The following is an 11350-nucleotide window of genomic DNA, read 5'->3' on the forward strand; positions in this document are numbered from 1 at the left end:
TACCTGTGCAGTCACCTACCTGTCAGCTACCTGTGCAGTCACCTACCTGTGCAAGACTGCCACCTGTCACCTACCTGTGCAGTCACCTACCTGTCACCTACCTGTGCAGGACTGCTACCTGTCACCTACCTGTGCAGGACTGCTACCTGTCACCTACCTGTGCTGTCAGCTACCTGTGCAGTCACCTACCTGTCAGCTACCTGTGCAGTCACCTACCTGTCAGCTCCATGTGCAGGACTGCCACCTGTCAGCTACCTGTGCAGTCACCTACCTGTCAGCTACCTGTGCAGGACTGCTACCTGTCAGCTACCTGTGCAGTCACCTACCTGTCAGCTATTTGTGCAGGACTGCTACCTGTCACCTACCTGTGCAGGACTGCCACCTGTCACCTACCTGTGCAGTCACCTACATGTCACCTACCTGTGCAGGACTGCTACCTGTCACCTACCTGTGCAGGACTGCCACCTGTCACCTACCTGTGCAGTCACCTACCTGTCACCTACCTGTGCAGTCACCTACCTGTCACCTACCTGTGCAGGACTGCTACCTGTCACCTACATGTGCAGTCACCTACCTGTGCAGGACTGCTACCTGTCACCTACCTGTGCAGGACTGCTATCTGTCACCTACATGTGCAGTCACCTACCTGTCACCTACCTGTGCAGGACTGCCACCTGTCACCTACCTGTGCAGTCACCTACCTGTCAGCTACCAGTGCAGTCACCTACCTGTGCAGGACTGCTACCTGTCACCTACCTGTGCAGTCACCTACCTGTGCAGGTTTGCCTCACTGCTACCCGTCACCAACCTGTGTAGTCACCTACCGGCACAGGGCTGCCACACTGCACCTGCCACCTACCCCCATAGTCACCTACCTGTGCAGGACTGCTACCTGTCACCTACCTGTGCAGTCACCTACCTGTGAAGGGCTGCCACACTGCTACCTGTCACCTACCTGTGCAGGACTGCTACCTGTCACCTACCTGTGCAGTCACCTACCTGTGCAGGACTGCCACACTGCTACCTGTCACCTACCTGTCAGCTACCTGTGCAATTACCTACCTGTGCAGGGCTGCCTCACTGATACCTGTCACCTACCTGTGAAGGACTGCCACACTGCTACCTGTCAGCTACCAACACTGGGCTGCCACCTGTCACCTACCTGTGCAGTCACCTACCGGCCAGGGCTGTCACACTGCTACCTGTCACCTACCGGCCAAGGCTGGCACACTGCTACCTGTCACCTACCAGTCAGGGCTGGCACACTGCTACCTGTCACCTACCGGCCAGGGATGGCACACTGCTACCTGTCACCTACCGGCCAGGGCTGGCACACTGCTACCTGTCACCTACCAGTCAGGGATGGCACACTGCTACCTGTCACCTACCAGTCAGGGCTGGCACACTGCTACCTGTCACCTACCAGTCAGGGATGGCACACTGCTACCTGTCATCTACCGGCCAGGGCTGGCACACTGCTACCTGTCACCTACCGGCCAGGGCTGGCACACTGCTACCTGTCACCTACCGGCCAGGGCTGGCACACTGCTACCTGTCACCTACCGGCCAGGGCTGGCACACTGCTACCTGTCACCTACCGGCCAGGGCTGGCACCCTGCTACCTGTCACCTACCGGCCAGGGCTGGCACACTGCTACTTGTCACCTACCGGCCAGGGCTGGCACCCTGCTACCTGTCACCTACCGGCCAGGGCTGGCACACTGCTACCTGTCACCTACCGGCCAGGGCTGGCACACTGCTACCTGTCACCTACCAGTCAGGGATGGCACACTGCTACCTGTCACCTACCAGTCAGGGCTGGCACACTGCTACCTGTCACCTACCAGTCAGGGATGGCACACTGCTACCTGTCACCTACCGGCCAGGGCTGGCACACTGCTACCAGTCACCTTCTGGCCAGGGCTGGCACACTGCTACCTGTCACCTACCGGCCAGGGCTGGCACACTGCTACCTGTCACCTACCGGCCAGGGCTGGCACACTGCTACCTGTCACCTGCCGGCCAAGGCTGGCACTCTGCTACCTGTCACCTACCGGCCAAGGCTGGCACTCTGCTACCTGTCACCTACCGGCCAGGGCTGACACACTGCTACCTGTCATCTACCGGCCAGGGCTGGCACACTGCTACCTTTCACCTACCGGCCAGGGCTGGCATACTGCTACCTGTCACCTACCGGCCAGGGCTGGCACACTGCTACCTGTCATCTACCGGCCAAGGCTGGCACACTGCTACTTGTCACCTACCGGCCAAGGCTGGCACTCTGCTACCTGTCACCTACCGGCCAAGGCTGGCACTCTGCTACCTGTCACCTACCGGTCAGGGATGGCACACTGCTACCTGTCACCTACCGGCCAGGGATGGCACACTGCTACCTGTCACCTACCGGCCAAATCTGGCACACTGCTACCTGTCACCTACCGGCCAGGGCTGGCACACTGCTACCTGTCACCTACCGGCCAGGGCTGGCACACTGCTACCTGTCACCTACCGGTCCGGGCTGGCACACTGCTACTTGTCACCTCGCATTACTCACATGTGGCTTCTCCATCCTGATCTTCTCTCCGCTCTCAGCGCCGCGTCCCAAGCAAATAGGGTAAAGGTACAATCCGGTGACGTCACAGAGGGCGTGCCCCCGAGAGCGCGGCCAGAGCTGGCAGCGAAACATGTCCATACAGATGTAGCAGAGCTGGCAGCAAAACCTGGGTATACAGATGTAGCAGAGCTGGCAGCAAAACCTGGGTATACAGATATACAGGAGCTACATACAGATCAGATAAAGCAGACCTGCAGTCCTATGTAACACCACTGAAATCACAGCACAAGTTCAGCTCTGCTACATCTGTGTACAGTTGACTCTTATAGAGGAACAATGACAAGGATAACACTCGAGTTCCAAGAACCCCCCCCCCCCCCCCGACTCCTCGGCTCTTCCTGTTATTTTAAGCGCTAGAACCTTAAATCCAACATCTCAGGTTCACGCAGAGTTTTCAGCATTTTCAATATCTCTGCTTGCAGTCAGCTCATGGAAACATTAATGTTCACATCCAAAACCGATCCTGAACTGATAGTTCTCAAAACACCCATCAGCTGTGAGGGCAAGACTAGGTCAAGATGGGCTTTCAGCCTCTGAAGGTAACACATGTCAATATCCCTGTTTGCTGTCAGTGAGCGGAAACAGTTCTGTCTACATTCAGAAGGTTTGTAACACTGTGTCAGCGCAGGTAAGATCTGTCAGCCTGGAGTCCAGGACAGGAGAGAGGTTTGTGCTGCTCCTGTGCAGAGAAGCAAGACCAGAGCCGAGACGTCTGTACAGGTGAGTGATGTAGCAGAGCCGAGACGTCTGCACAGGTGAGTGATGTAGCAGAGCCGAGACGTCTGCACAGGTGAGTGATGTAGCAGAGCCGAGACGTCTGCACAGGTGAGTGATGTAGCAGAGCCGAGACGTCTGCACAGGTGAGTGATGTAGCAGAGCCGAGACGTCTGCACAGGTGAGTGATGTAGCAGAGCCGAGACGTCTGCACAGGTGAGTGATGTAGCAGAGCCGAGACGTCTGCACAGGTGAGTGATGTAGCAGAGCCGAGACGTCTGCACAGGTGAGTGATGTAGCAGAGCCGAGACGTCTGCACAGGTGAGTGATGTAGCAGAGCCGAGACGTCTGCACAGGTGAGTGATGTAGCAAAGCCGAGACGTCTGCACAGGTTAGTGATGTAGCAGAGCCGAGACGTCTGCACAGGTTAGTGATGTAGCAGAGCTGAGACGTTTGCACAGGTGAGTGATGTAGCAGAGCCGAGACGTCTGCACAGGTGAGTGATGTAGCGGTGCCGAGACGTCTGTACAGGTGAGTGATGTAGCAGAGCCGAGACGTCTGCACAGGTTAGTGATGTAGCAGAGCCGAGACGTCTGCACAGGTGAGTGATGTAGCAGAGCCGAGACGTCTGCACAGGTGAGTGATGTAGCAGAGCCGAGACGTCTGCACAGGTGAGTGATGTAGCAGAGCCGAGACGTCTGCACAGGTGAGTTATGTAGCAGAGCTGAGACGTCTGCACAGGTGAGTGATGTAGCAGAGCCGAGACGTCTGCACAGGTGAGTGATGTAGCAGAGCCGAGACGTCTGCACAGGTGAGTGATGTAGCAGAGCCGAGACGTCTGCACAGGTTAGTGATGTAGCAGAGCCGAGACGTCTGCACAGGTGAGTGATGTAGCAAAGCCGAGACGTCTGCACAGGTTAGTGATGTAGCAGAGCCGAGACGTCTGCACAGGTTAGTGATGTAGCAGAGCTGAGACGTTTGCACAGGTGAGTGATGTAGCAGAGCCGAGACGTCTGCACAGGTGAGTGATGTAGCGGTGCCGAGACGTCTGTACAGGTGAGTGATGTAGCAGAGCCGAGACGTCTGCACAGGTTAGTGATGTAGCAGAGCCGAGACGTCTGCACAGGTGAGTGATGTAGCAGAGCCGAGACGTCTGCACAGGTGAGTGATGTAGCAGAGCCGAGACGTCTGCACAGGTGAGTGATGTAGCAGAGCCGAGACGTCTGCACAGGTGAGTTATGTAGCAGAGCTGAGACGTCTGCACAGGTGAGTGATGTAGCAGAGCCGAGACGTCTGCACAGGTGAGTGATGTAGCAGAGCCGAGACGTCTGCACAGGTGAGTGATGTAGCAGGCCGAGACGTCTGCACAGGTTAGTGATGTAGCAGAGCTGAGACGTTTGCACAGGGGAGTGATGTAGCAGAGCCGACGTGGCGCACGAGGTGGAATGTCGCTGCGTTACATTTTTCCAGTGTCGATAGCGCCTTACATGCATGACGGCGGTGACAACTAGAACACACATCCAGCAATCGCCGAACACCCAGAACCCAACCCGAGGTACGATGTGCCTCACACCTCAGCTGCTCCCATGTAGGGGGGTTTATAAGTTCCCAATAAGAATCAGTCCTGATGTTGTCGCCCTTGGTTATCCGGCTGTTCCTGGGAAAGCTGGGTGACAACCAATATGGCCACCATTATGGCTTGTATCCAGAGCTGCACATTCACCATTCTGCTGGCTTCTAATGTAGTTGTCGCTAGGGGTATAAACACTGATCGGGGGGATATCAGTCACTGAAGGGTTAATAATGTGCAAGAGAGGAAAGTCCAGGGCAAGAGGAGGACAAGGCTGTGATTTGTACAGAAGGGGCGGGGCTGGGGGCGGGGCGAGAGGGGTCCGGGGATAAGACGGAAGAAAGAGGCGAAAAGGACCGGAGAAGACGGGAGGAGCGGCGGCCGGCAGGTGAGATCGGGCCCCGGGCCCTCGACGCCTACAACTGGCCCTTCACCAAATTTTTGTTAGGAATTCACAATTTAAAGTGAAATCACCCAAAAATAAATCTTAGGACTAAACTCCGCTCCTGTCCTTCCAGAATGAATCCAGAATTATTCGCCAAGTTCTCAGAGGAGCTGAAGATTGCGGGCAATAAAGTGGGGGAGGTGCAAGGCGTCCCCCTCCCCGAAAGCAGCTGCGAAATCTGGGAGCAGATCTACAACTTCCAGGCGCGAGAAGATGACATCCTGATCGCTACCTACCCCAAAGCAGGTGGGTGACGTCATACAGCAGGCCCCGCCCCCACGCAGACAGCTCCGCCCACTGCGCCCAATATCTTATATCAGCACATAGAGATGTGTACAGCTGGGATTAGATACACAGCTCAGCAGACAGTATCACACAGGAGAGGATTAGATACACCGCTCAGCAGACAGTATCACACAGGATAGGATTAGATACACAGCTCAGCAGACAGTATCACACAGGATAGGATTAGATACACAGCTTAGCAGACAGTATCACACAGGATAGGATTAGATACACAGCTCACCAGACAGTATCACACAGGATAGGATTAGATACACAGCTCAGCAGACAGTATCGCACAGGATAGGATTAGATACACAGCTCAGCAGACAGTATCACACAGGATAGGATTAGATACACAGCTCAGCAGACAGTATCACACAGGATAGGATTAGATACACAGCTCAGCAGACAGTATCACACAGGATAGGATTAGATACTCAGCTTAGCAGACAGTATCACACAGGATAGGATTAGATACACGGCTCAGCAGCCAGTATCACACAGGATAGGATTAGATACACAGCTCAGCAGACAGTATCACACAGCATAGGATTAGATACACAGCTCAGCAGACAGTATCACACAGGATAGGATTAGATACACGGCTCAGCAGACAGTATCACACAGGATAGGATTAGATACACGGCTCAGCAGACAGTATCACACAGGATAGGATTAGATACACAGCTCAGCAGACAGTATCACACAGGAGAGGATTAGATACACGGCTCAGCAGCCAGTATCACACAGGATAGGATTAGATACACGGCTCAGCAGCCAGTATCACACAGGATAGGATTAGATACATCAGCTCAGCAGACAGTATCACACAGGAGAGGATTAGATACACGGCTCAGCAGACAGTATCACACAGGATAGGATTAGATACACAGCTCAGCAGACAGTATCACACAGGATAGGATTAGATACACAGCTCCCCCCGTTGGGGTTTTCTTTTGCCCCCAGCTGGAGTTCTCAGGAACCTGATACGGGTAATATCTTAATTATGGGTTCAGAGGACACAGATTCCGAAGCCGCACCGCGCCACCTGGTAAAGACGTACTTAAAGGGACAGTGGTTGCGACTCTAACGTCATCTTCAATGTTTTCAAACACGATTAATAAATATGAGAATTATAGCTGCGGTCACTTTAAGATTTAAAGGGGAAATGCACTTTGACAGAAAATTTAGGTCATGGTATAAAAGTGATCTGTGGTCAGCTGAGGTGTGTATCTTGTTCCAGGGACTACATGGATGCAGGAGATCGTGGACCTGATAATGCTAGAGGGAGATGTGGAGAAGAGCATGCGGGCCCCGTGCTTTGTCAAGGTGCCGTTCTTAGACCTCTATCCAAAGCCAATGCCGTCAGGTAACGCAGACCTCAGGTCCATCACTGTAAGCCGCTGTGAACATAAAGCAAGCAGGTTCTATTGCTGCAAAACTGCAACTAAAACGTGACTGTTTTCTGACCTCAGGTGTGGAGGCCGCAAACGCCATGGAGTCACCGCGTCTCCTAAAAACTCATTTACCAATACAACTTCTGCCGCCATCTTTTTGGGAGAAGAATGTCAAGGTGATTATGAAGTTTCCACCACCATCCAGGGTTGGAGGGGCCAACCAGACTACCAAAGGATCCTCCCAGGGCCAAAGCTGTGATGCAATAGTGGACCCCAAAGGTCCAAGAGAAAAAGAAAACATAGGGGTTGGCCTGCCACCATTCATGGAGTGAAGCTTTGAAACGATCACAGGGCGTCTTCTTTGGACAATGCAAGGTCTGGCTTTCTAACTTAAGGTTTTTCTTTCCTTCCAAAAGGTAATTTACGTTGCTCGGAACGTCAAAGACTGTATGGTCTCCTACTTCCACTTCCAGAGGATGAATAAAGGTCTGCCTGATCCAGGGACCTGGAATGAATATTTCTCCACATTCACTGCTGGAAATGGTGAGTGAAAGACACATAATATGATCCTGAACCTTTCCTAACTGTGTTCCCTCTTGTTTCTTCGCCATGTTCTTCCTTGCTTCCTTATCATGATCCTCAGTGTTTCCTCGCCATAAGTGTGCATTCACACAACCATATGGATTTTGCGATCCGCAAAAATGTGGATCGGATGCAGACCAAAAATACGATCGTGCCAATGGGGCCAAATACCATTTTCTCTCCATTTTCATCACTGTTTCATCAGCATGTTCCTCATCCTTTCCTCACCATGTTCCTCACTGTTTCCTCACTATGTTCCTCTTTGTTTCTTTGCCATGTTCCTCCTCATTTCTTCACTATGTTCCCTTTTTTCACTATGTGGTGTTTCTTCACCATGTTCCTCAATGTTTCCTCACCATTTTCCTCAGTGTTTCTTCACCATGTTCTTCTGTGTTTCCTCACCATGTTCTTCAATGTTTCCTCACCATGTTTCGCAATGTTTCCTCACCATTTTACTCAGTGTTTTCTCGCCATTTTCCTCAGTGTTTCCTCACCATTTTCCTCAGTGTTTCCTCACCATTTTCCTCAGTGTTTCCTCACCATTTTCCTCAGTGTTTCCTCACCATTTTCCTCAGTGTTTCCTCACCATTTTCCTCAGTGTTTCCTCACCATTTTCCTCAGTGTTTCCTCACCATTTTCCTCAGTGTTTCCTCACCATTTTCCTCAGTGTTTCCTCACCATTTTCCTCAGTGTTTCTTCATCATGTTCCTCAATGTTTCCTCACCATGTTTCGCAATGTTTCCTCACCATTTTCCTCAATGTTTCCTCGCCATTTTCCTCAATGCTTCCTCACCATTTTCCTCAGTGTTTCGTCACCATTTTCCTCAGTGTTTTGTCACCATTTTCCTCAGTGTTTCCTCACCATTTTCCTCAGTGTTTCTTCACCATGTTCCTCAATGTTTCCTCACTATGTTTCGCAATGTTTCCTCACCATTTTCCTCAGTGTTTCCTCACCATTTTCCTCAGTGTTTCTTCACCATGTTCCTCAATGTTTCCTCACCATGTTTCACAATGTTTCCTCACCATTTTCCTCAGTGTTTCCTCACCATTTTCCTCAATACTTCCTCACCATTTTCCTCAGTGTTTCTTCACCATGTTTCTCAATGTTTCCTCACCATGTTTCGCAATGTTTCCTCACCATTTTCCTCAATGTTTCCTCGCCATTTTCCTCAATGCTTCCTCACCATTTTCCTCAGTGTTTCGTCACCATTTTCCTCAGTGTTTCGTCACCATTTTCCTCAGTGTTTCGTCACCATTTTCCTCAGTGTTTCTTCACCATGTTCCTCAATGTTTCCTCACCATGTTTCGCAATGTTTCCTCACCATTTTACTCAGTGGTTCCTCACCATTTTCCTCAGTGTTTCTTCACCATGTTCTTCGGTGTTTCCTCACCATGTTCTTCAATGTTTCCTCACCATGTTCTTCAATGTTTCCTCACCATTTTCCTCAGTGTTTTCTCACCATTTTCCTCAGTGTTTCCTCACCATTTTCCTCAGTGTTTCCTCACCATTTTCCTCAGTGTTTCCTCACCATTTTCCTCAGTGTTTCCTCACCATTTTCCTCAGTGTTTCCTCACCATTTTCCTCAGTGTTTTGTCACCATTTTCCTCAGTGTTTCCTCACCATTTTCCTCAGTGTTTCTTCACCATGTTCCTCAATGTTTCCTCACTATGTTTCGCAATGTTTCCTCACCATTTTCCTCAGTGTTTCCTCACCATTTTCCTCAGTGTTTCTTCACCATGTTCCTCAATGTTTCCTCACCATGTTTCGCAATGTTTCCTCACCATTTTCCTCAGTGTTTCCTCACCATTTTCCTCAGTGTTTCCTCACCATGTTCCTCAGTGTTTCTTCACCATGTTCCTCAATGTTTCCTCACCATGTTTCACAATGTTTCCTCACCATTTTCCTCAGTGTTTCCTCACCATTTTCCTCAATACTTCCTCACCATGTTTCTCAATGTTTCCTCATCATGTTTCGCAATGTTTCCTCACCATTTTCCTCAGTGTTTCCTCACCATTTTACTCAGTGTTTCTTCACCATGTTCCTCAATGTTTCCTCACAATGTTTCTCAATGTTTCTTCACCTTTTTCTTCAGTGTTTCCTCACCATTTTCCTCAATGCTACCTCACCATTTTCCTCAGTGTTTCTTCACCATGTTCCTTGGTGTTTTCTCACCATGTGCTTTCCATCTCCTCACCATCTTCCTCAGCATTTTCTCACCTGTTCCTATTTTTGCACCCATCTTTTAGTTCCTTGGGGAAGCTGGTTTGACCATGTTATCGGATGGTGGAAAGCAAAAGACAAGCGCCAGATCCTCTATGTCTTCTACGAGGACATAATTGAGGTGAGGACAGTGACCTCCTCACATGGTCCATGGACACTTGGCTCAGTGTCTCATAGTTTCCTCTGAATTCTGTCATTAGGACCCAAAGAGAGAAATAAGAAAAATATCACAGTTTCTGGGGAAGGAGCTGAGAGAGGAGGTTCTGGACACCATCCAGCACCACACATCGTTCAGTGCCATGAAGGAGAACCCAATGACCAACATGAGTATCCTGCCTTCAGATGTATTTGACCAGAAAATCTCCCCCTTCCTGAGGAAAGGTGAGATTCCCATGCTGATGCTTTATTTTTTAATTCATGAATAAATGCTCATCATTAACCCCTCGTGGTGTCTATTTTAATTTCAGGTAAAGTTGGAGACTGGAAGAATCATTTCTTGGTGGCCCAAAATATTGTGCTTGATGAGGAATACCAGAAGAAGATGGAGGGGATTGGGCTGAACTTCCGCACCGAGCTATGAAACAACTAAAATGCCTGCCATGACACAAAGTTTTTTTTTTTTATGTGAGGCGGGTGGGATAATGACCCCCCCCTACCTTGACCACGTAGACCCACTCACCGTCTCAAGACTGAGGGAGAATTGACAGGTTTGGAGATGTACATGATAGATATTAATTAATCACTGGGAGGTTTGACCATAAAGTCAATCTCCAGGCTCCTCCCCCTCATTGAGTCTCTTCACCTATTTAAAGAGACTCCCTTTAATTAGGCCCCTCCCCTCAGTCTACGTGATGCAGTTTCCAGATCTCACCGGTGGTTTTGTCCTTGCAGCTCTTCATGCACTGACTTCTGAACAAACAGAGCTGCAGTGTAAAGCATGGTGAAGGGATAGTGGGATGGTTGTAGACTACCTCAGACTCCAGTAGACAATACAGCTAAGGTGGAGTCATCATGAATCATAACTGTGTCCTAACAGTGTACCATGCTGCATAAAGAACCGTTGACATAAAGCGCCTGTGATGTCCTGTTTATTATCTCCATTTGTTATATTCCTCTGTCAGGTGTCTTTTACATTCTTGCAGTGTAACTTTGTTGCCACTTTGTACATACATCATACACACTCGGGTAACGGTACTTTCACATTTGCGGCAGAGGATTCCGGACGCAAACGGATGGCATTTGTCAGACAGATCTGGATGCGGATCCGTCTGACAAATGCACTGAAATACCGGATCCGTCTCTCCAGTGTCATCCGGAAAAACGGATCCAGTATTTTTAATTTTTTATTGCATTTTTAAAGGTCTGTGCATGCGCAGACAGGAAAGCCGGATCTGTTTTGCTGGAACACCTAAAGGGAACCTGTCACCGGGATTTTGTGTATAGAGCTGAGGACATGGGCTGCTAGATGGCCGCTAGCACATCCCCAATACCCAGTCCCCATAGCTCTGTGTGCTTTTATTGTG

General features: G+C 50.3%; 2 protein-coding genes across 2 annotated transcripts in view; one reads left to right on the forward strand and one right to left on the reverse strand.

Moving 5' to 3' along the window:
- Positions 1-2706, reverse strand: part of LOC122944397 (sulfotransferase 1C1-like) — a 33052-nt gene extending 30346 nt beyond the window's left edge. The window contains exon 1 of the mRNA XM_044302607.1: positions 2554-2706. Within this exon, the coding sequence (XP_044158542.1) occupies positions 2554-2691 (138 nt within the window). The 5' untranslated portion in view covers positions 2692-2706. The remainder of the gene's footprint in view (positions 1-2553) is intronic.
- Positions 2707-5192: 2486 nt separating this feature from the next.
- Positions 5193-10897, forward strand: LOC122945741 (sulfotransferase 1C2-like). The gene is made up of 8 exons (XM_044304910.1): positions 5193-5285; positions 5416-5588; positions 6871-6996; positions 7103-7200; positions 7441-7567; positions 9854-9948; positions 10028-10208; positions 10295-10897. Exons 2-8 carry the CDS (start codon positions 5417-5419, stop codon positions 10405-10407), a joined length of 912 nt encoding a protein of 303 aa, XP_044160845.1. The 5' UTR covers positions 5193-5285; position 5416; the 3' UTR covers positions 10408-10897.
- Positions 10898-11350: the final 453 nt, after the last annotated feature.

The sequence above is a fragment of the Bufo gargarizans genome, chromosome 8 (genome assembly GCF_014858855.1).
Source record: "Bufo gargarizans isolate SCDJY-AF-19 chromosome 8, ASM1485885v1, whole genome shotgun sequence".
Classification (NCBI taxonomy): Eukaryota; Metazoa; Chordata; class Amphibia; order Anura; family Bufonidae; genus Bufo; species Bufo gargarizans.

Excerpts from the sequence above, each read along its gene's own strand:
- LOC122945741 (XM_044304910.1), top strand. The coding sequence starts at position 5,417 with ATGAATCCAGAATTATTCGCCAAGTTCTCAGAGGAGCTGAAGATTGCG. Across the intron at positions 5,589-6,870 it reads CGCTACCTACCCCAAAGCAG|GGACTACATGGATGCAGGAG; the intron begins GTGGGTGACGTC and ends ATCTTGTTCCAG. Across the intron at positions 7,201-7,440 it reads TTTGGGAGAAGAATGTCAAG|GTAATTTACGTTGCTCGGAA; the intron begins GTGATTATGAAG and ends TCCTTCCAAAAG.